The sequence below is a fragment of the Eleutherodactylus coqui genome, chromosome 1 (assembly GCF_035609145.1).
Source record: "Eleutherodactylus coqui strain aEleCoq1 chromosome 1, aEleCoq1.hap1, whole genome shotgun sequence".
Lineage (NCBI taxonomy): Eukaryota > Metazoa > Chordata > Amphibia > Anura > Eleutherodactylidae > Eleutherodactylus > Eleutherodactylus coqui.
The window spans coordinates 360,488,312-360,512,390 of NC_089837.1; the positions used below are offsets into that span (position 1 = coordinate 360,488,312).

General features: G+C 48.1%; 1 protein-coding gene across 4 annotated transcripts in view; it reads left to right on the forward strand.

Moving 5' to 3' along the window:
• The first annotated feature begins 6,266 nt into the window (after positions 1-6,266).
• MAP4K4 (mitogen-activated protein kinase kinase kinase kinase 4) overlaps positions 6,267-24,079 on the forward strand; it is a 132,485-nt gene continuing 114,672 nt past the window's right edge. For 2 of the 4 annotated variants that reach the window (XM_066577753.1, XM_066577760.1), the window contains exons 1-2: positions 6,267-6,625; positions 7,756-7,821. In XM_066577753.1, the coding sequence (XP_066433850.1) occupies positions 6,569-6,625; positions 7,756-7,821 (123 nt within the window). In that variant the 5' untranslated portion in view covers positions 6,267-6,568. The remainder of the gene's footprint in view (positions 6,626-7,755; positions 7,822-24,079) is intronic. The other 2 variants (XM_066577768.1, XM_066577773.1) reach the window with 1 other exon arrangement.

Genomic DNA, 24,079 nt, shown 5'->3' on the forward strand with positions numbered 1-24,079 from the left:
TTCCTGACCTTCCGGTGAACACTACCATTCCTATGGTGGCTCACAGGATAACTATGTTACGAGAAACCCACGAGAAGTCAAAAGAGATGCTACACGAAGAGCAGGAACATTTATAAGGGGGCAGCGGATAGATACAGCAAAGTTTCCCCTACTTTCCAGGTCAGAGATAAGGTTTGGCTGTGTACCAGGAATCTGAGAATGCATTTGCCATCTTCCAAATTAGGCCAGAAGTTTTTTGGACCTTTTCGGGTGGCTACGAAGGTTGGTCAGGTTGCCTTTCGCTTGGTGTTGCCCAAGCCATTCATTGACAACATATTTTTAGGAAGAAGCTAGCCACCTCCTCCACCGGTGAGGGTGCAAGGGGAGGAAGAGTTTGTAGTGGACAAATTTTGAACTCAAGAATGCACAGAGGTAAACTGCAATACCTTGTGCAGTGTAAAGGGTATTGCCCAGAAGAAAAACGGCGTGTCTGCTCTGCACTAAGTATAGCACGTGTGTGAGAGTTGCACTTGCAATTATGAGCACCGATTACTACACAGGGGTCGGAGCAGTGCTTCTGCTCTGACCCCCGTGTATCCTGGCAGCTGCATCCTGGATAACCCCTTTAAGTTTTGAGGTGAGACCTCCATAAGTAGGTCTTTTTTTCCAGCTCATTGCACAGATGCTTAATCAAGTCAAGTCATCACCTTGAATTATTTGCCATGTTCCTCAGACCATTCCTGAACAATTTTGTAGTGCAGCAGGTCACAATATCCTGCCTAAAGAGGCCACTGCAATTAGGGAATACCATTTCCATCTATGGGTGTGCTTGGTATTTAAACAACCTAAGGCCCATTTAGACACAACGATTATCGCTCAAAATTCGCTCATCGTCCATCTTTTGAGCGATAATCATTGTGTGTATTAACACGGCAAGATGATCGCTCAAACGGCAGTTTGAGTGACAGTTTTGAGCATTCACTTTGCATAAGCTGTTAAGAAGCTAATTGGCTACTTAACAGCTTATTAGTGTGTAAATGAAGCTCACGCGGTATACAGAAGACAAGCAGGGCAACTATCTTCTGTATATAGCTGTTCTCTTCTCGGAGCACTCAGCTGTTATACAGCTGAGTGCTCTAAGCGGGGTATACAGAAGACAAGCGGGGCCACTTGTCTTCTGTATACAGCTGTTTCCTTCTCAGAGAGCACAGCTGGTATACAGCTAAGCGCTCCGAGCGGGGTATGCAGAACACAGCTGGACCGCTTGTTTTCTGGATAGTTGTGACTTGTTCTCCGAGTGGGATACCAGCTGAAACAATAGTATCAGCTGTATCCCGCTGAGAACTCAGTGAGCGACCCTGACGAGGCTGATCGCTGACAAACAGCAGAAAGTGCACGACGGATGCCTGTTTAGATGTAATGATTATCGCTCAAAAGATGGAAGACGAATGAATTTTGAGCGATAATCGTTGTGTCTAAATGGGCCTTTAGGTGAATGGTACGTGTCAAAATACAGATGTTTCCACCCTTAGGGCGCCCACCCACTGGCGTTTTTTTTCACTGCGAAATTCGCAGGGTTTTTTTTTCTGCAGGGGGTCTATGGGACTTGTAATGTAAAAATCGCGATCGCGCAAAATCGCGATTTTGCGCGATCGCGATTTTAGCTTTGCATGTCCCATAGCCCAAGGACCCCTGCAGAAAAAAAAAACGCTGCGAATTTCGCAGTAAAAAAACGCTAGTGGGTGGGCACCCTTATATTTACTTCAATTTAATTAAAGCCTCCAATACTATCTGTTGAAGGCCTCAATCACAATCACCCAGTAAAAAACCCAAAAAAGTTAAATGTGTATGTTTTTTAATATGGGAGCTTAAGGCCGCCTGCACACGACTGGGTTTGAATTGCGGAATGCGCAATCGTCTTTCGTGCGGACGATCTGCAGCATTCCGCAACAAATCAAGCCAATAGAGCATTTCTACGGCCGCTCACTAGTACTACATAAAAAATATATAAATTTGGTATCACTATAATTGTATTGACCAACAGAATAAAGATGAGATGTTATTTTACTGCACCGTGAACGCTGTAAAAGCAACCAACCCAAAATGGTGCAGTTGTGATTCTTTTTTTGTCCCCCGCCCCCGTCTCGCCCCCTCCTATTGCAAATAGTGGCAAGGGGCGGAGAGGGGGTGGGAGCTCAGTTCCTGCTCCTGGCTCTTCCATCCTCCTCCCCCCCGCAAAGAAGGACACCGTATATCGTCTCGGCGTGAAAACCGAGCCGATATACGGTCGTCTGAATAAGCCCTCAGTCCGTATTGCGGACCGAAATAGGCGACTGAAGTCAATGGGAATGCATAAAAATGTATTCACTGTGTATTTATGCACGAAATGAATGGGCTGTGCGTTTTTTGGCATGTGAAAAACTCTGTAAGTACGTGCACAAAAAAAAACGTAAGCACGGCCAGATACACAGGGAATTTGGTCTGAGAAAACGCTGTGTATTCACGGACTGAAAATCGCATATGCTGTGTGAATGAGCCCTTACCCGTCCCACAAAAAACAAGCCCTCATATAATAAAAAAAAAAAAAACAGCGACGGTTCCTAGAAGGCATAAATGGATAAGCTGCCTGGGATATCAAGTGGTGAAGTCCGTAACGTGCTCCTGTGAAACTGGCCTGAAACACATGATAGCCCGTATTCTCTTTAACTAGCCCGTGGAAGGTCTACCCAGTATTCTAACCTGTGTTTTTTTTTTATTGTTGTTATGATTGGGAAGGGTGGGGCGCCAATAAAAAACATTTCACATAGGGCACCATCTAACTTGAGGCCAGCCCTGCTTGGGAGAATCTAGAAAAGTTAGAAAAAACACGTGGATTTGATAACGAATTTGTAATGCAAGGGTAAAATCCACACCAAAGTCCGCAGCAAAATTTACAAGATTCACAGTGGATTTTGCCACTTTGGATTTTGCCCATATCCATAGGTCTCATTCATACGGACGTATGGTAAAAAGCTGCGTAAACATTGCAGCGTTTAAAATGCATATTGTTCAATTTCCTCTGTGTATGATCGCTTCTGCAAATTTTTTACGCGTCTATACATGCATATTTACTGCATATGTTACACACGAAAAAAAAAACACAAGCAGGAAAAACAGCCTAGAATGATGTCTTTCCTGGTTTAGTTTAAATTCCTTAACATGATTCCTAGCACCATGCGTGAAAAACACGACTGCTACGTTAGTACCCGCGTATGCATTCCGTATTATACGCACCCACAGAGAAGAATGGGGTTCTTACGCACGTAATACGTGATAAAATAGAGCATGCTGCAATTTTTCTCACGTGCGTTACATACGCAATGACTATACGCAAGGGTGAATGGATCAATCAAAATCAGCATTAGATGAGGGTATACCATTTTTACCTGCTGGGGAGACAGTTTAATTATCATTACCTTCTGTATTTACCTGAATAAGTTACAGACCACACGCATACAGCCAGGAGGATGAGCTGTGATCTCCTCTGCTATAACTGTGTGACAGGAGCTATGTGATCATCATCAGTAAGCTGCTACTTATGTGGTAGAGCCATGTAACAGCATCACACAAACTGAGAATTCGGCTAGAAAATGAATCCATAACCCCAAGTAGATCTGAGCAGGTCAGAACTGAGATCACATGACCATCTGAGGAGGAAGAGGGGTTTCAGATAAAGAGAAATAACTAAGGAAGATAACACATTCTAACTCATATAGACGGAGGAATAGCTATATAACGAATGAATTTAAAACATCAAAGTCAACTTTTTTGCCTTGTCCTTTTTTCCTACACCAGTGCAAAATTCAACAAATTTATCAAAAAAGCCAACGATAAATTCCCCCGTGTGTGTTATTATAGGCTTATTAGAAAATGACTCTGGTAGGGGTCAGCAAACCAGACAAACAGCGTCTGAACGCCATGATTTCAGCGGGACTGGTGAACCATCTAATGTGTATTGAGATTTCCTGAGTCTTGCCTGATGGCCGATGTCAGAGGAAGGAAGTGTCGGCCATGTTGGATTTCTACATACCAATCCTTTTGTTGACAAGGGGGATAATGGGCTGCCAAACATGTCTGACAGAGCCTTCACACGCTTCTGCAAGAACACACGCACACTCGGCCGAGCGTGGACGTTTATGAGGGGATCTGGAGGAATAGCCGTCACCTGAGCAATGTCTGTTTAACGGCCATTTTACCTGAAACGGTATCGTTCAGGATCGTGTGAAACTGATGGATAATCGTTCCGAGTAAACACGGCCAATGATTGACTGACGAACCATAATTCGTTTACTTATTGTTAGTCGTTCATTTTACGTAAGCATAAAAAGCTGCTGATAGTCAGCCTCTGTAAACACGGAGACATTCATCTATGGAGGACTCTGAATGGAGGGGGGCGGCTAGAAGAGATCTCTGGCACGCTCCGTTTTATATTAAGTAGGGCTAACTTCATGTGGGTGAGCGCAATATGGGGCCGCGAATCCGACCCTCATATCAAGCTCCCCACCATGTGAATTCCCTGAGCATGCGAGCGCGATTTCATGTCAGAACAGCTTCGCATCACTACGGGGATGAAGAGATCCTTCGGCGCGACTGTCAGCCGCAGTCGAGGATTGCGGAGTTTCTCCCATTGTTTTCAATGGGAGACCTTGCGATGTTGATGCCGGCCCAATGGAAACGATTAGCGTTGCGATACGAGATCACGTAGAAAGACAGAACATGGCATGCTTTGTGTCATGCATCGCGGTGCCATGCAGGAAACCATCGCTTACGTGTATGACCCCATACAAAACAATGCAAGATTTTCTCGCCCGTGTAAAGCCAGCCTAAGTGATTATTGCTCTTGTGTGAAAGCGCAGGCGCGATAATCTTTGGGATGACTGACAGTCGTCCCACGTAAAAGGACCCTAAGCCTGGGCTCAAACAGGGCGGATTTGCTGAGGAAATTCCGTCCGGAATTTTGCCGCAGCAAGTCCGCCTGCAGTGGCTAATCCCGGGATTAGCCAGCAATGTGGACGAGATTTTTCAGAAATCTTGTCCACATGGGGCGGCGAATCCATTGCGGCAAAGCCGGCGTTGTGGCGCGGATTCCCTGGCCGCAGAATGTTCTTTTTTTTTCCCGTTATGAGAGTTCCGGCCGTAACAGAAAAGGGTGTGGCCAAGACGCTTCAAAACCCGCGGCTAGGTGCCGCGGGTTTTGAAGCAGTGTTTCCCTGGCGGAAATTTCGCGTTTTTTCACTGCGGTCAAACCGTTAGATTTCTGCTGGGATTCCGGCGTGTGAGAACCCAGCCTAATACTTCATAGTCACGGGACAACCGTCTGCTAAATGACATGAGCGGGTGACGTCACCGCTAGTTGTTGGCGTTCGTGCAGAGCGTTTACACAGGCAGATCACTGCTGACTATCGCCTGTTTTTCGCGCAGCATTTACATTCTGTGAAAACTACTGAGCGAGGAGCGTTTAGACGCAGCGAGGAGTGAGCGAACCAGCGGTGATTTTTTTTATGCTAGTTGAAATTGCGCAACAAGCAAAAAGTAAGCGATGACTTTGCATTCAGACGTAACCATTATCGTTTCAACACATTTTGCGCGATAATCGTCCCGTGTAAATAGCCCTGAAGGCTCAGTTCACATCAGAGGTCACATCTCTGTTCGGAGCCGCTGTCACTGAATTCCATTAAAAATCTAGAACTAAATAGCGCAGCACGACGGAAACGGAACGAACCCCATTTTTGGCAATGGGGTCTTTTCTGCGTCACATAAGGCAGATCCGTTCGGCCAAGAGATCCCGTTTCCTTGCTCCCCTTCCAATGTGAACTTAGGTGACCAAGGCAATCCGTATTACTCCATTGCGCCCCCTATGGGGATTCCCCTAAACTTCACATCACTGACAGTCTAAGAAAGAGGTAGGGCATAAAAGTGCTGGAATTAGGACTGCCAACCACAAAAAATATGCCTTTCTTGGTTGATGACAGAGGTTCCATTGGTCCCAAATAAGCACTTCTCCCTAATGATAAGCCGCCAGTGTGATGGGTGTGTCGGGACTGGCGAGGGACTCATGCCTGCATCTACTGCCTAATCCCTCTTGTGTTGGCACCTGGCAGGGGTACGAGTGCCCGAGGGCAGCCCGTGAGGTGGGAGGAGAGGAGGGTGCCCGGATTGGTGCTGCCGGCTCCAGTAGCTGTGCTGGCTGAGGATTTTCTCTTCCCCACCCCCTCCCTCTGTCTCCTCTTTGCATGTCTGTGTGTCCGAGGGGAGGAAGAAAGGAAGAAAAGAGGGAGGGGAGGGAAGGAACGAGAGACGAGCCCGGATCACTGTGCTGGGAGCTGCCACCTCAACATGGTGTGAGATCGCCATCCTGCAGCCAGGGCACAAGAGCGACGCACGGGCAGAGAGAGGGGGCACGACGAGGGGCCGCTGCACCCCAATGAGGAGTCGGAGCCCCGCGAGGAGAACGTGAGGGAGGAGAGGAGCTCGCCCTCTGTGTCTGGAGCCAGGGCGGGGAGAAGGGCACAGCTTCTGCCGGCGATACTGCACACAAAAAGGGGCGACCATGGCCAACGACTCGCCTGCCAAGAGCCTGGTGGACATAGACCTCTCCTCCCTGCGGGTGAGTGTGCGGCACACAATAGAAAGGCGTGGAGCGGCCTCTGCCAGCCCTGCGCTCCAGCGGGATTTGTGCAGCTTCACTGTGATGGGAGAAGCCCGGCACAGCTGCATCAGCCGCCCCCCACCCATAGATGGAGGCCGGGCCCTGCATGTGGCACCAGGCCGATAGGAGGGGGCACTTGGTTGTTTTTCTGCACTAGTTTGGGGTAGAAGGAGTGCGGGCACCGGGCTGCTGGTGGCACACTGGCGTCCTTTGTTTGCATGTATTGGCATGTGCCTCAAGTGGTGAATTACAGAAATTAGGGCGCAACAGCTGCATGCTGCCCCTCAGCCCCCCTTTCCCCTGCGTATTACCTAACGCCGCCCCTCAGCCCCCCTACCCCCTGCAGATTACCTAATGCCTCCCCTCAGACCCCCTACCCCCTGCAGATTACCTAATGCCTCCCCGTAGCCCCCTACCTCCTGCAGATTAGCTAGTGCCCCCCCCACTTCCCCCTGCAGATTACCTACTGCCCCCTGCAGATTACCTACTGCCCCCTTGCCCCCTGCAAATTACCTACTGCCTCCCCTCAGCCCCCCTGCAGATTAGCTAGTGCCTTCCCTCAGCCTCCCTGCAGATTAGGTGATGCCTCCCCTCAGCCCCCCTACCCCCTGCAGAATAGGTGATGCCTCCCCTGCAGATTACCTACTGCCTCCCCTCAGCCCCCCTGCAGATTACCTACTGCCTCCCCTCAGCCCCCCTGCAGATTACCTACTGCCTCCCCTCAGCCCCCCTGCAGATTACCTACTGCCTCCCCTCAGCCCCCCTACCCCCTGCAGAATAGGTGATGCCTCCCCTGCAGATTACCTACTGCCTCCCCTCAGCCCCCCTGCAGATTACCTACTGCCTCCCCTCAGCCCCCCTACCCCCTGCAGAATAGGTGATGCCTCCCCTGCAGATTACCTACTGCCTCCCCTCAGCCCCCCTGCAGATTACCTACTGCCTCCCCTCAGCCCCCCTGCAGATTACCTACTGCCTCCCCTCAGCCCCCCTGCAGATTACCTACTGCCTCCCCTCAGCCCCCCTACCCCCTGCAGAATAGGTGATGCCTCCCCTGCAGATTACCTAATGCCTCCTGTGCTTTCTTGCAGGATCCGGCTGGGATCTTTGAACTGGTGGAAGTGGTGGGAAATGGCACCTATGGGCAAGTATATAAGGTGTGTACCCAACTGTTTGGCACTTGTGTACATGGGGGGGGGGGGGGTAGAACGGGGATGTATGGCGGTACATGTATATAGATTCTGCTACGGAGCTGGCAGTGTGTATATATAGTGCGCTATGTGTATATACTGTATATTTCGGCCTTCTGACCTGTATAGAGGTACTTGCTGTGTAAAGGTTGTGCACAACGATGTCACAATGACCCCAGCTAGTTCATGAGGTCAACATGGCGGCATTGGGTGCAAGCGCATACAATATGACTGTTAAGATGAAATTTGAGGACAATTGGGCCGGACTTGCATTACTGTTTCCAGCACAATGGAGGCATGGGAGATTGCTACTGCGTATTACGCGTAATAACTGCGCGAAACTCGCGATGAGCCCGACCCTAATGTCACAATAAGGATGACTGCCCACTAGCGTTTTTTTTTCACTGCGAAATTTGCAGCGTTTTTTTTTTTTTTCTGCAGGGGTCTATGGGACTTGTAATGTTAAAATCGCGATCGCGCAAAATCGCGATTTACCGCGATATCGCGATTTTAGCTTTACATGTCCTATAGCCCAAAGACCCCTGCAGAAAAAAAACACGCTGCGAATTTCGCAGTAAAAAAAACGTTAGTGGGTAGTCACCCTAAAGCATATGTGGCTACGTACATATAATCGTGCCCCGTACATATAATCGTGCCCCGTACATATAATCGTGCCCCGTTGCTGTTGGAACCCATCCAAAAATGACGATATACCTTTTACTCATGGCTTCGTTTTTGGGCACTTCGTGGCAGTTTGCCTCTTTGCTTTAGGCCGGGCTCACACGGGCGGGTTGGATTCCGTCTGACCCTGTGTACCTCACAAAACTGCATTGCGGAGGCGCACAGGCAGTCATGCGGAGTACAGTTTTCTTTATATTGTATTTCCCGCACTGTCACTTAGCGATGAGGTAGGTACCCGCAGGCCGTACACCATGTCAATTGCACGTGGGCTGCGGCTTGTGTGCCCCACTGATATCAATGGAGGCTGTTGGCGTGGATTCAGTGGCAAGTCTTTTTTCCGCTCATGGAATATGCAATTTGTATCCGCGAGTGTGACGGAAAATTCAAAATTCAATGCCATGTTTTACTGCGGAAAGTTGGCGTTGGCGGTGATTGTGGAATCCGCAATACGAATCCGGTCGTGCGAGCCCGGCCTTTATCTTTCACCTTGTGTAGTGGGAGAGACATTGGGTTACGGTTATAGTTTTTGCTCCTTATTGCACTACTAAAACGTCACAAATGATGGCTTTTTATGTGTTACGCCATTCTCACACAGGCATTTTTTTATTTTTTTTTTTACAGCACTTAACGCGCATTTTTTAATGTGAGCGAAGAAAGCTGCGCTAAGCTGCCATTCATTTCAATAGGGGCCCTTCAGACAAGGGGTTTAGCACAGCGTTTATTTTGGGCGCACGCCATTCATCGCTCCTTATAATGAACGGGAGCATTAAAAACGCGGTAAAACATAGTGTACTGCGTCTTGCGTCTTTAACGCAGTGTACTATGCCACGGGGTGGGGGAAAAAAACTGGTGACGTCGTCAGCTCTTTGCCTGCATTGTTACTGCACAAACAATGCTGTAAAGACGCAGGCAAACGCTCCCAAAAGCGCCCGTGTGAGAGTGGCCTTAGGCCTAATGCACACGGACGGATTTCCGCCGCGTAAAATCCGTGGCGTTTCACTGCAGCTATTAGGTTCTTTCGAAAATCCCCGCAGCATGTCCTATTTGCCGCGGGTATACACGCGGACGACTCCCATGGTAGTCAATGGAAGCTGCCTGTCACACTATACTTCTGCTGTAGCACAGTGGAAGTATAGCGTGAATACGCGCCCGCTTATTGCCAGTGGCTCATGTGACGCCGCAGGTGGGTCATGCGCTGTACTGCGCTTGCGCGCCGCAGCGTCATGCGGGACTTTGCGCAACGGATCTGGAGGTAAGTATGGGGCTTTTGGGGGGGCGCCCTGATTGACTCTACTGCGGTATTCCGCTTGCGGAGTCCATCACGCCCGTGTGCATAAGGGCTTTGGCTGCTTGCCCATGGGCATCGCGGTATCCTGCAGCCGATCTCCACCGCGGGAGCAGCAGCCGACAGACGGATCTCCGCCGGTCAGCCTATCTGACAGGCTGACCGCAGAGAATCGCGGCAAATCGCATGCTACGATTTGCCGGCCGCGACCGGAGAATCGCAATGATTCTCCGCTCGTAGACAGGGGGAAGCGTTGCTATGAAGAGCTTTCACGGCGTTCCCCGTGGCGATAGTCCGGCCGGCAAATCGTAGCATGGACAGGCAGCCTAAGTAATACAGTTTAGGAGGCGTTGAGAATTGGGCGTGGTCTGCACAGGCAGCTTCCTTGATCATGTAGGACAGGAAGGAAGGGTGCAAATTTTCGTACAAACTTAAAATTTGCCACATTTTTACCCGGCAGGAAACTTCTCAAGAGGTGTTCGCCTTCCAATAAATGTGGCACAAGGCACTACTACCATTGGGCCATTATTTGCCATAACAATGTGTTATCTTAATTATTTTTCTTAAGTCCGACATCTCTGGAATGTTCTACACGTTTCTGAGAAGGCACCTGACGAGTAACACTAAGTGTGTGGTGTGCCCACTTGGGGTAGATGATGCTGTTTGAGTGCCGTTCTGGGCTACTGCCCTTCATATCCGGGGGTTGAGTATGAAGTTGCGTCAGAGGAGGCAGTAGACAACAGCGTACTGACAGTAAATAGAAGGAGCATCTCCTGGGGCTCCATGACTGTTGAGTGAGATGTTCTACAGATGTGACTAATAGTGATCACACAAGGATGATGGGCTGAATGGAATGTCTGCCATAAGCATGCTGGCACATCTGCTTGTATCCTCTGTATGTAGTGCAATTGCTACATTGGAAATGGAAAGTCCAGTTTCCTCTGATGCATTGTAAAGGCCCTTTTACACGCAACAATTATCGTTCAAATGATTGAGAATGAATAATAATTGTTCAGTGTGAACACAGTAAATCATTTGCTTCATAAAAATCTTCGTTAGCTCGTTCATGAATCGTTTGGTTTAAATGCCGGTCGTTCACTTATACAGCAAATGTAAGTGACTGAATGACAGAGGCTACAATGTATCTGCCTGTATAAATGAACTCTGACATCATTCGCTCATTCAAACGACTATTGCCAGGTCTAGACGGACCCTATCGCTTTCCTGCTCCCTGCGTACGCTCCTACAGTAAGGTTTGCACACTGCAGTAACTTGTGGTTCTCTTCTCCGCACCTGAGTTTCTTGCACGTAGTCTCTGTTTAAGCCTCCTGCACATGGGTGGATTTGCATTGCGGAATCCGGAGCGGGCGTCCGCCTCTGAGTTCCGCAGCCAATACCGCACATAACACGCTATGGCAAAACACGATTTTCTCTACACGAGCGCAAATCAATTGCGAGCATTCTGCAATTCTGTGCGGGTTCCGCATAGACCGTTTCCATTGAAGTCAATGCAAGCAGTCCGATCCATGGCCCATCCGCAATCCTCATTGCAGAAAGGTCATGGGATTGATGTCATCGCATAGCGTGGGCGCAGCATAATCTGTACTGTGCACGCGGAACGGCCAGCACATCCATAGCACAGATTAAAAGAATGCGGACAGGTAGGCGGGGGTCACTGGCCGGGAACAGAGTCTGATTCCGCTACAGGATCCTGCCCGTCCGTGTGCAGGCGGTCTTTAGTAGTTACGTTTTACTAATGGTTTCCGGAAATGATACATCGTGTGACCTAGTGAAAATATAATGATACACTTCCATGCTGCCATTTTGCAACCAAACCTCACTAGCATCCTTTAGGTTCACATGGGGCGGATTTGCCGCAGAATTTCCGGCCTCCTCCGCATGGAGTAGCAGCAAAGTGGATGAGATTTTGTAAGTCCCATTCGCAAGTTGTCAATTTTTATCACCGTTTCCACACAGGAATATGCCATCAAACCTGCTTCAAAATCCGCCACTAGTGGTGCGGGTCTGGAGTCAGGCTAAACGCTGCGACGGAATGCCCACTGTTGACATTTTGCTCCCTGTGGGAGCCTGGCCGTAGGCTTCAGCAACACTGCAGGTAAAAGTTGCTGTCAAACTTTGTCTTGCTTGCAGCTTTCCTTCTTTTCCCGTATCGCAAAATCACAAGCGTGCGTTTACATGACAAGGTGAGGCGTTCTCTGGCAGAAATGCCTCCCATTGCTTTTGTGAAATGGCGCGGCTTTCAGTTGAGTTAGAGGATGGGCAAGTGTTTCCCACTGTTTCACTTCCTATTGAAAACAATGGGCAACACTTTCCAGGGAACGCAAAAAGATAGAACATGCAGTGCATGTACATCGCTCATGTATATGACTCCATCCAAAAGAATGGGGTTCAGAATCATGTGAGATTAGTACGTCTCGTTCGCATGAAATGGGCCTAAGTCAATATCTCGCCTCTTATAGCCCTTGCAACAAAGCTGAGGATATAAGCCAAAGCGGAGTGTTTTCCATCTACAGACAGCTGTTTCAGGCTTCTTGCCCTCCTCAGAGGCCTGAGATGTGGGTTCAAAGGGTGATTCTCGTCCTGGTAAGTGTTACGTTATAACTTTAAAGCGGTTGTACTAAAATGTCAAGTTCTCCCCTGTAAACTGGATAGGGAATAACTTGCTGATCAGTGGGGGTCTCACTGCTGAGACTCCATGCCAATCTCAGGAAAGAGGGTCCCGTGTTCCCCTCTGCCTGTCTTTGTGGGGGTCGCTTCTTCCCCCACAGTGATGTCTGAATAAATGGAACGCTGGCCAAGCACGCACAGTCGGTGTTCCATTCATTTCAATGAGGCTGATGGGAATTCTCAGGGGTCTCGACAGTTGCATTGAAAGTGAATGGAGCGCCTGTATGACCAGGGCGTCTCCCCCCTGACTGTGGAGGTACAGTAAACCTGCAATGAGGAGGACAGGGGACATGGGAGCCTGGTTCTCAAGATCAGCGGTGAGACCCCCTACTTTTCAGCATGTTATCCCCTATCCTATAGATGGGAGACCACTTGAAATCTTGGTATAACCCATGTAGTCATTTTAAAAGGCTGGACAATAACTTATAGGTAAGCTACCTTCCAGTAGGTGGCGATGTAGAGGGATGATGTCATGTCCTGCAAATATCCCCATATGAACTTGGTGTGCTGCAAGGAAAAGCAGTACTTCTACCAATGCAAGTCATGATTTAGTGTTTTGGGCCGCTTTCACACAGGTGACAAATCGCACGATTTTTCTTGCGATGCGGTAGTGCTGCAAATCGCTTCTACGCGAAGCCCATGCTTTCCAATAGGTTCCTTTGCAATAGCGATGTTTTGTCGGCAGTTATATTGTAAGAAAGAAAATTGCAGCATGCTGAATATTGCTGCGATGTTTTGTAGCCCATGTTTCCCTATGGAGCCTTCCTTTCGTTTTTACATCGCATCGCACGAAATCGCAGCAAAAGAGAGCTGCAAAATTGCAATATTGCTGTGAGAAAATATAACACAGATCAAAGCTGCTCCCCCCCCCCCCCCTCCCCATTTCATGTACCACAAAACAATGTTTTTTGCTTTTTTTTTTCTCGCAAAAACACATCACAGTTGCATAGCAATCGCAGCGTGCAATATCTGCCCATGTTTTCACTTGCCTCTGTACATCGAGCCTTAGATACCAAATGCAGATAGTAAAGTGTTCCTGAACCTGCACATACATCTTTCTTTAAGGCCGCCTGCACATGGGCGGAAATCCCGTGGCGGTATTTCCCGCGGGATTTCCGCCACTGAAAGTATGCATAGGAGTGCATTACAATACGCACTCCTATGCAGACGGCCGCGGTTTGGCCGCGCGAAATCTCGCGCGGCAAACAAACCGCGGCATGTCCTATTTTTGTGTGGGGCATGCACTCACCCCGCAGCCGGCACATGAAAGAGCCGGGGCCGCCAGGCGCGGGTGAGTACGCGCTCGTCCCTGCAGGCTCTCGGGTCGGGTCCCACGGCGAGAATTCTCGCTGCCGGATCCGACCCGCTCGTCTGCAGGTGGCCTAAGGCTGTAGATTGGCTGACTACTGACAGCCAGGCTCCTGCTCCAACCACCAGTAGGGGAGAAACCTCCTCCTATCCAGGCGGTTTAACCCCTTACATCCCACAAAAAATAGGCTAGTCTTGATGAGGGGAAGAATTCCACACAGGAATCCGTGATGAAACCAGCACCAGGTTCAGGTCTTGAATCGGACTTTCCGCAGCAGAATGTCCATTGCTGACGTTCTGCAGCAAATTAGTCCTGTGTGGACGCCGCCTTACAGTTCCATGCCACCAAATCGCACCTCACCCCTGCCCTTCAGACATCGGCTACACTACTACCAAAGTTTTCTGTAAATCGTGTCTTATGACAAGGCTTCTTGCTACATTTTTTGCCCTCGTGGAGAATTGTTGAAGACGCATTGGGCCTCAGTTATCAAGCATCTAACGGTAAGGCTGGCTGTCCACGGGCGAGGTGTCATACCGAGATCCGCTGTGAGAAATCGCACGCGGAGCATGCACAACGCGCTTTCCATAGGAGAACTATGGAAAGCGCAGAATACCAAACACAAGCGGAAAATCATAGCGATTTTTTTTCGCTTGCGTGATTAAAATCACGGCATGTTGCAAATCGCCATGGTGAGCCTATCATTAATATAGGCATGTCGCGGAGACCTTTTAGTGCTCCCCCCTTCCTCCCCCCACTGTGGAATATCGCTAGCGATATTCTGTCACGGCTGTTGACAGGCGGCCTAAGGCTGTCCATGTTGCTCCTGGCAACCAATCACTGCACAGCTTTCATTTTTTTTTTTTATTTTTTTTTTAAGGAGCACCCTTAAAAATGAAAGCTGAGCTCTTGGTAGTTGCTATGGGCAACAAGGACAGTCTTCATCCACTTTCACACATAGCATTGGCAAAACGCCACAATTTCAATCACATTGTGATGGGTGACTAGGTGCGGTAAGATAGAGCAGACGGTGCTAGAAAACACCACATTCCAGCACATGTCTGCGAGGCCCTATTGAAAACAATGAGTGTTTTACCGCCATTACCACAGCGTTCAGAATGCGGCAGTAAAAAGCGCATGTGTGAGCATGGCCTTAGGCTGGGTCCACACGGGGAGGAATCCCGCCGGAAATCTCACTGTTTGGCCACAGCAAAAAACCACAAGATTTCCGCCGGGAGAACCGCTGCTTCAAAACCCGCGGCGGTTTTGAAGCGGCCCGGCCGTTCGCTCTTCCACTGCGGCCGGCGCTCCCATAGAGGTGAGCGCCGCCGCAGCGGAAAAAAAAAATGAACATGCTGCTGTCAACATCCGCGTCGCAGCAGTGGCTTCTGCCGGCTTAGCCGCAGCGGATTTGCGGTCCCGTGTGGACGAGATTTCTGAGAAATCCTCATATCTGAACAGTTTGTGCAGACTTGCAGGGTGCATGGAAAGCCTGAATAGCTTGAATTAGGCAGTGGTGGGACTTTGTTTCTGGTTACCACAATGTAATTAGCAGATTTCCGAGGTTTGTCAGGGAGGACTGCACACACATTTCTGGGCTCTGCTAGAATGGGACGTTGTCATCTGCTGCTAACTCCTCCTGGGAATAACCTGACTTTATGGGCGGTTAGTGAGGAAATGGTATCAGTTTTTTGAGCAGGGGGGTCCTCTAATTTTGCTTGGTACTACAGGTTTGCCAGGTGTTTTTTTTTTTTTTTTTTTTAAATGTTTTTACCCCTATGGCTGTTTCACAGGGTGACAGTGATATTGTTGCTGGAGAATCATTGTAGCAGAGGTCGAGCAACCAATCAACAGCCAGCGAGTTGTGGAAGCGGGATTTATGAATTGGCTGAACCATGGCATTAATGGACCATTTCAGAAATCCCGCCTCCGCAATGCACTGGCTGTTGACTGGTTCTTTGACCTCTGTTCCGCTAATCAGAGCCATCGCTTCCTGGAGGCGGGATTTATGAATCTCGCAACCAGCAAGTGATCTTCTGTGGGCAAACGAGGACTGCAGGACCCACCCCAGGGCAGAGCTCTGGACCGAGCCTGCTAGGTAAGTATTCCTTTTTTTTTTTTTTTCAGGGAATGCAGCTAGGGCTTATATTTGGGGTAGGAATGTTAAAAAGTTATCGCATTACATGACAAATGGCTAGTTCGTGGATGCAATAAACAAGGAGGCTCCATAGGGAAACATGGCTACAAAAAACCCCCCCGCAAATCGCTGAAATATAGAGCATGCCGCGTTTTTTTTTTTCTTCACAGCATTGCATTAGTGAAAACATTGCTAATGTAAAGGAACCCATTGCAAGGCATGAGTTTCACAAACATGCAATTTCTGGTGCTGTCGCATTGCGCGAAATTCGCACAATTTTTGTTGCTAGTGTGAAAGCAGCTTTATGGTCAGTTTGTCTTAAAGGGTTTGTCCCGCGAAAGCAAGTGGGGTTATACACTTCTGTATGGCCATATTAATGCACTTTGTAATGTACATTGTGCATTAATTATGAGCCATACAGAAGTTATTCACTTACCTGTTCCGTTGCTAGCATCCTCGTCTCCATGGTTCCGTCTAATTTCAGCGTCTAATCTCCCGATTAGACGCGCTTGCGCAGTCCGGTCTTCTCCCTTCTGAATGGGGCCGCTCGTGCCGGAGAGCTGCTCCTCGTAGCTCCGCCCCGTCACGTGTGCCGATTCCAGCCAATCAGGAGGCTGGAATCGGCAATGGAACGCACACAGCCAACGGTGCACCATGGGAGAAGACCTGCGGTCCACCGTGGGTGAAGATCCCGGCGGCCATCTTCGCAAGGTAAGTAAGAAGTCACCGGAGCGCGGGGATTCGGGTAAGTACTATCCGTTTTTTTTTTTTTAAACCTCTGCATCGGGTTTGTCTCGCGCCGAATGGGGGGGGGGCTATTGAAAAAAAAAAAAAAAACGTTTCGGCGCGGGACAACCCCTTTAACCTCTTTAAGACCAAGCACAGTAAATTTACGGCACTTTGGTCCTGGGCTTTAATCCTAGCCAATAATAAAAATATGGCACCGGATTAAAGCCCCTACGATGTAGCAGGAGCAGGTCAGATCTTCAGCTGTTAGGCTGGGCTTACACAAGCGTAATCTCACTGTGTGATATGCGGTGAGGGGAGTAAATGGAAGTACATTGATTTTCATTGCTACATTCACGTTTGCGAATATTCATTGTGTGTCATAGGGGAGCCAATAATAATTCAGCATGTCTTATTTTGCCGCGTATTATGTGTGAAAGCCCACTGTTCTCTGTGTGTGTGTGTGTGTGTGTGTGTGTGTGTGTGTGTGTGTGTAATCAGCGTTATCCATAAGCAAAGACATTACATGGGCGGTGTATAAATGTGCAGTTATGAAGCGAAAGAGCGGGAATGCCCAAAGATAGGACATGCGGCGATATGAACCCCATTCTTTTGAAAAACTCACTTTTGTGAAAGATTTATGCTTCTCGCAATGCACAAATCTGGCATGAGAATTTTGTCCGTGTGAAGCTGGCAAAAAATTCCCAAACCTGAGTTATCTCTGATTACGGCTGGTGTGGCCCGATGTCCGCTGTTAAAGACAGCTGATTCCTGCATGTATGATGCAAGAGCCACTTTAATTTGCTGTCTGACTATATAGAAATTATTTTTTTTTTTTTTTTAAAGTAAAGGTTTTTGGATTTAAAACAAGACCATGATTGTTGCCGTAGGAGCAGCGCAGCCTGAGATATCATTAGTGGAAACCATTCACACACAGACACACCTCTCTCGGGCTGCGTTGGTGACTAGAAGCACAATTTCTTTTGTTTTGAAAACTAAGATCCTTGGCTTTCAAACAAGCCTAAAATGCTTAGTCACAATACAGCCATTAGTAGCAAGGAGGTTTCTCCACAAGAGCTTTCCTGCAAGGATATAGGACATGTTGGCAAGAAAAGGGTTAAGAATCAACTGGGTTTCTTAGTTTTGGCATGTCTGAACTTGTTCAGGAAGACGTAACTTCCTTTTTGATTTCTATCTGAGTGATTGCAAAGCGAAGCATGGAATAAGTGTCAGTGTGTCTGCCTCCTACACAGCTGTCTGCCTCGGTGACATCCCTTGTTCTCAGAGGAGTGTCTGGATCTCAATAGACCTGCTGTAGCGCTCACATCAATCTACTATGTATGTAATGTGGATGAGAAGTAGGACATGATGATGCACCGTGTTCGCATGGTGTTCCATGTACGTTGGGCCTCAGCCTTTCAAGCGCATCTTATGGCCCTTTTACGCGGAACAGTTTATTCGGTCTTGCCTTATAAATTAAACCTATTATTAAAAGCCGAATTAAAGCGGACTTAGACTTTCTCTACTAATTTCATCACATTGTGGCAACCGCTAACTTAGAGGGCCATATGTTTCTATTTTCCAGTTCCAAAATAACCTGTCCTGTGGTGGCATAGCTGGCAAGATTCTTCCGTTTTTTTTTTTTTTTTTAGTTTTTTTTTAGTTTTTTTTTTAGTTTTTTTTTTTTAACCTGGCTGAGGAACCCTTTTGTAAAAGTATGGCTATATAAGCCAGATTGATTTGTGTGAAAATCCTTACCATCTGGGAAACACGTTCCATATAAAGAAATCTGCAACACTGCAAGATTTTCAATTGTGTGGGTTTTTTTAAATTTTTACGATGAGTCCATGAATGGGCTGTGGACAAGTGAATTGGTTTAGGGTCAAAATTAAAGATGAGCGAACGTACTCGTTTAGGGCTATTTCGCAATCGAGCATCACTTTTTTCGAGTAACTGCCTACTCGGGTGAAAAGATTAAGGGGGCGGCATGGTGGAGCGGGGGGTAGCAGTGGGGAACAGGGGGGAGATCTCTTCCCCGCTCACGCCCGGCGCCCCTCGAATCTTTTTGCCCGAGTAGGCAGTTGCTCGAAAAAAGCGATGTTCGATTGCGAAATAGCCCTAAATGAGTATGTTCGCTCATCTTTAGTCAAAATGAAGAAGGCAGTTCTTGTGATTCAATAGTCTGTGAGGACAAAGTGCCCCTTTTCTTTAAAGCATTGCTATTTCCACAAGCCTGACCCCACCTGTAGGTGCGGGCAGATGGGGATATCCGTGTTCTATGTGCTGTTTGTAAAAGTGCTGCAATCCGTTCTTGGAGCTCATCCTGGTCTGAGCTGCCCGACGCTTGTTAGCTTGTGTCTCCCCTCGCCTCCCATTGCCCCATGATTGATGCCTACAGCCAAACCATAAGGCATGGAGAATGGCTGTGGGGGAATGAGCAGTAGACAGCCTACCCCATTGTGAGCTGGAAGACAGCCCATCGGATGGACAGCAGCTCATTTACCTACAGAAGCTACTTTTTGTGTTGGTTTCTTCCAGGGTCCTCAGTTTTCCACCATACTCTTAAGGTACATTTAGGCCGGCTTTACACTGGCGATAAAATCATGCAGGTTTTTAAATTTGTTTTGCGTGAATGGAAAGCAATGGTTTAAGGCCTCCTTCCCACGAACGGATTTCCGCCGCGTAATTCGCGGCGAAAATCCGCTGCGTTGCCCGCAGCTATTAGGTTCTATTGAACCTAATAGCACAATGCTCACGATGCGTAATTCCACCGCGGAATTACGCACCGCGATTTCTCCCGTCCTCACCCGCAGCATGCTCTATTTTCTGCGGGTGAGGACGGGCTGTACGCACTGACGGCTTCCATTGCAGTCAATGGAAGCCGTCCATTCACGCTATCTCCCGCTGTAACCAGCGGGAGATAGCGTGAAAAAACGCTTTCCCGCCCACCGCCGAGCGTCATATGACGCCAAATGACGCGGTCCGGCCGCGTCACGTGACACGGCCGGCCGTGCACGTGACACGGCTGGTGACGCGAGGGCGGTGGGCGGTGACGGGCGGTGACGCGCGGCGGTGGGCGGGGAAGCGATTTCACGCTATCTCCCGCAGGTAAGTATAGGGGCTCTGGGGGGCGCCGTGACGGGCTTCACAGCGGAATATTACGCTGCGGAGCCCGTCACGCTCGTGGGAAGGAGGCCTAAATTCTCGTTTGTGTGTTTTCACTCAAGCCAAGTTGCAATTTAAAATAAATAAACAATCTGAGATATCGCCCATTGTTTTCAATGGGAGAACATCGTGATCCCCTGCTGTGACAGCTACAGCAGCTGTGACAGCTGCTGCAGGGAATTCCTTCAGCCCTGCTGGAATGCGAGGCTGTTTCTATGTGAAAATTCCTTAGATCCAGGGGTTTTCAGAAGGATTGCGTTGGTGATATTGGACCATGAATCGCGGCCCAATATCGCTCTCGCCAGTGTGAAGCTGGCCTCAGACAAAACGATAAGTATTGTTCCTAAAATACTTCAAATAAACGTAAGTGAACAATAATCGTTGAGCTTCAGGTTGCCTGTCCACGGGCGATTGTTCATTGCATTACCCGCGGCGATAATCCGACTGTGGGTAATGCAATGAACGCTTTCCATAGTGTTGCTATGGAAAGTGCAGCCGTGGCGTCCGTGCGTGGAGAATTACAGCGATTCTCTGCTCGCAGGACCTAAATTGCAGCATGCCGCCATTCTCCGCGGTGAGCCTGTCAGTGCTTTCCCCCCCTCGTCTCCCGCGGCGGAGTATTGTTGGCGATATTCTGTCACGGCCATGGACAGGGGGCCTTAACGAGAGCCAACTACTACCAAGAATTGTGCACTTCTCATTTTTCCAGTTTCAGACGGCATAATAGCTTGTTGGCTTCTTGCTGCGCTTAAACACTGATCATTCAGTTTTCACATAGGAATGCAAAACACTAAGAATGAAACGTTCAGGATTCCCAACAATAATTTGCCTATCTAAATGGGCTGGGGATGTTGTCAACAGCACGAGAATCGCGAGGTTCTTGTTCAGTGTACAGGGGCCATTAGGCTGGGTTCACACAAGGCGGATTTGCCGTGGAAATTCCATGTGGAATTTCACTGCGGCAAATCCGCACGCGGCCGTTAATCCTGGGATTAGCCAGCCATGTTGACGAGATTTGTGAAAAATCTCGTCCATGTAGGGGCGGCCAATCCGTCACGGCAAAGGTGGCACTGTGGCGTGGATTTCCCAGCCGCATGTCCAATTTTTTTTTTTTTCTTTTCCGTTGCGGCCGTGCTGTTCTGCATGGGAGTGCCGTCCGCAAAGGAAAAGCGTGCAGTCAAGCTGCTCCAAAACCCGCTGCGAAGTGCTGCAGGGTTTGAAGCAGCGCTTTCTCGGCTGAAATCTTGCGGTTTTGCCGCAGCATTTTCCCCGGGAATATGGCCCGTGTGACCCCAGCCTTACGGTCTTGGGCTACATAAACTGCATTGATGAAAATAATTGGTGTAAAATGTTGTGACTGCTGAGATGTGACATTTGAAAATTTAGGGACATGGATCATTGAAAAGTGACAAACGGGGGCATGCTCTCAAAAGTGGTGCACTTGGCCACTTTTTGGCCTGATGTTATGAGCGCCGATTGGCATGCATGTCGGTTGGCACTCGTTTATTTTTGTTTTACACGGGCCAAGCATCACTGCTGTGGGGATGAATGATCAGCCGACCTGCTAGCATTTTTTCCATGCTGAAAATCGGTAGTCAGTCGACGAACAAATGTTTTGTGCCCGATTATTGGACTGCGTAGAAAGGCTTTTAGACTGGCATGAAAAAAAATTGGTGTATTGTCCATCTTTGTACTTGTTGCTCTTCACACAGTGTTAGAACAAATACATAGTTGGGGGTATGGTCACACTTAGCAGAATTGGTGCAGATTTGCTTCTGATCTGCAGCAGAACTAACTCTTTCAATGGATAGGGTGAAATTTGCTGCAGATCTGTGGCAAAAACCCCACTAAAATCTGCGGATCTGCACCAAAATCTGCAATATGTAACCATACTCTCGAAGGGAGTCTGCCAGCTTGAACATGCTGTCTAAACTGCCATATAGAGTAGGAGGAGCCAAGCAGACTGATTATATAGTTTTATGTGGAAAGAGTGAGTATAACTTGTATTTTCTTCATTTATCTCTTCTCATTTTGAGCTGAACAGTCCAATGGGCGGTCTGATCAGTGAGTGACAGCTGTGTAGGAGTATATCTACACAGCTGGTGTTTGATTTGACCATTTTCCAGTCCCCTCGTCATGTTTGTGAGATGGTTCCCAGATTTTCGGCTTACCCTATGTATATTGTGCTTTGGTAGCCTGAAAACTCCCTCCTGCTCTTGGGCCATACTCAATATAAAGCATGGACACATTCTGATGTCATCCGAGAGCACAAAGGAGTCTTCTTGCCTGCCGCCATCCTGCATACTTGAAGAGGGGACTTGGGAGTGGCACAGCCGCGCAGCAGCGCTGCAAGGGACGGCCTCGGCTATCTTTAACTGTATCTTGTGCATGAACTGAATATGACATTTTTACTATAAACTAGAGGACAGCTGCTGGTGCCATGTGTATTTCAGGATATAGATGGCTGGAATGGAAAATCTTTCGGAGTTATTTTAATTTGTGTAGTGATTTATAAAAAGGTAAAGTACATTGAGGGGCCTCCATGTTTGTGTGTTTTTTTTTTTTTTGTTTTTTTTTTCCTTTACTCTATGTAACTAAATAGCCAGAAAGTCAAAATCTGCCCTATTGAGGTTCTATTTCTAAGGTAGAAGGGTCTAAATGCTGTGACTGAAACATCCAGTCTGTCTGGCCAAACCAGTTATTAGTTGAGTAATGGCACCATGATCAGTCATGTCTGAGGAGTGGTTAGTGTCACCTTGTTCGTGTTGGCACTGCTCATGGATTCGGGTGTCTCAATCACCTGTTCATTAGTAGCCAGGTTGACACTGAGATTACATTTTCCTTGCTACTAAACAGTGTATGCATGTGCCTCCTTATGCATTCCTCATTACGATGAAGCCATACTGTATGGTGTGGGAAAAATGCTGAGCCGGTGGATTGCCACGTATGGCAGTGATTCTTGTCGTGCGGTCTGACTCGTTTCATTTCTGTCACATAGCGACATGCTGCCTTCTTTTTACAGACCTATTAGACGCAAATCTGAATGGATCACTGAAAATCAATGATCTTCCATTGACTCCATTCACCACGTACGATGTGCGCGTAATACGCAATGAAATTACGCTCTTCATGCAGATATTCTGCCCCTATTTACAGGAGTGCTAATGTCCATTGACGGATAATGAGCACGTTGGCCAGCTTGCTACAAATTATCTGCGCTGTGAGGACGCCCGATTGTTAATGATTGTCTTGTCTTCTGTAGAGCTGTGATTGATTGGCTGCACAATCGGGCAGCCAACATCATCTTACACCGCCCGATTGTCAGGCAAGCATTTAGTGGAGAACTTCAAACCCAGGATCCCATTGGTCAATTTTTTTTGGGTGGGGGGTGTTGAATATAGTTTGAGCTCAGTTCTTCTGTTTCGCACTCCTTTTAGATCAGTAACTTTTGACCCCTGTTCATGGCAGATATCAAATCACTAAAATACCCTTAAGACAAACATTTGGGTTCGAAGCGGCTTTTCCGCCTACATTCAGCTTCAGGCATCTCTCCCCATAGAGAGAAGAGAACCTGCAGCGGAAACTGCGATACAATGGTGCCGCATGTCCGTTTCGGCATGGACTGTCAGCAGTATGTGAACAAGATTTTGGCAAATCTCGCCCACTTTGCTGCTTAGTCTCGGAATTAAAAAAAAAAAGCATACGGAATTTCCATGAGGAAGGTCCGCAGCAATTCCGCCCCGTGTGAACCCCGCCTTGGGGTTTAAATTTGTATTGGAGTAGTTTACTAACTGTGTGTCACATTACAGGTATCTAAGAAAGTGCAAGGTCCAATCAATCACTGGTGGGCTTCTATTTTCATCATATGATTGAACCCCTTTTTTTTTTTTAGTTCCTGTGCCCCCGTGGACCTTCTCCAATGTGTGTTGCACATGGAAACCTCCCCATTCTGTACGTGCGCTATTTTACTGCAATAAATAGATAGTCTCCTGACTATTACATTTCTCACTGCTGCAGGAAAAAGTGATATTTAAGGTAGCGGAAGCTTAATATATTTCGGAGTGCCTTGTGTGTGCAATGACTAATAATGCCTTACGGTATCTGACCGTGTCTGAAACTCGCTGAGCATCAACTTTCAAACATTGCTGCAGAATCCTGGCACATACCATAGCAACCATGCTGCCAGAAATAGATGGCTTCTAATATACACTAATAGTCGAGGAAAAAGTTCCCGACC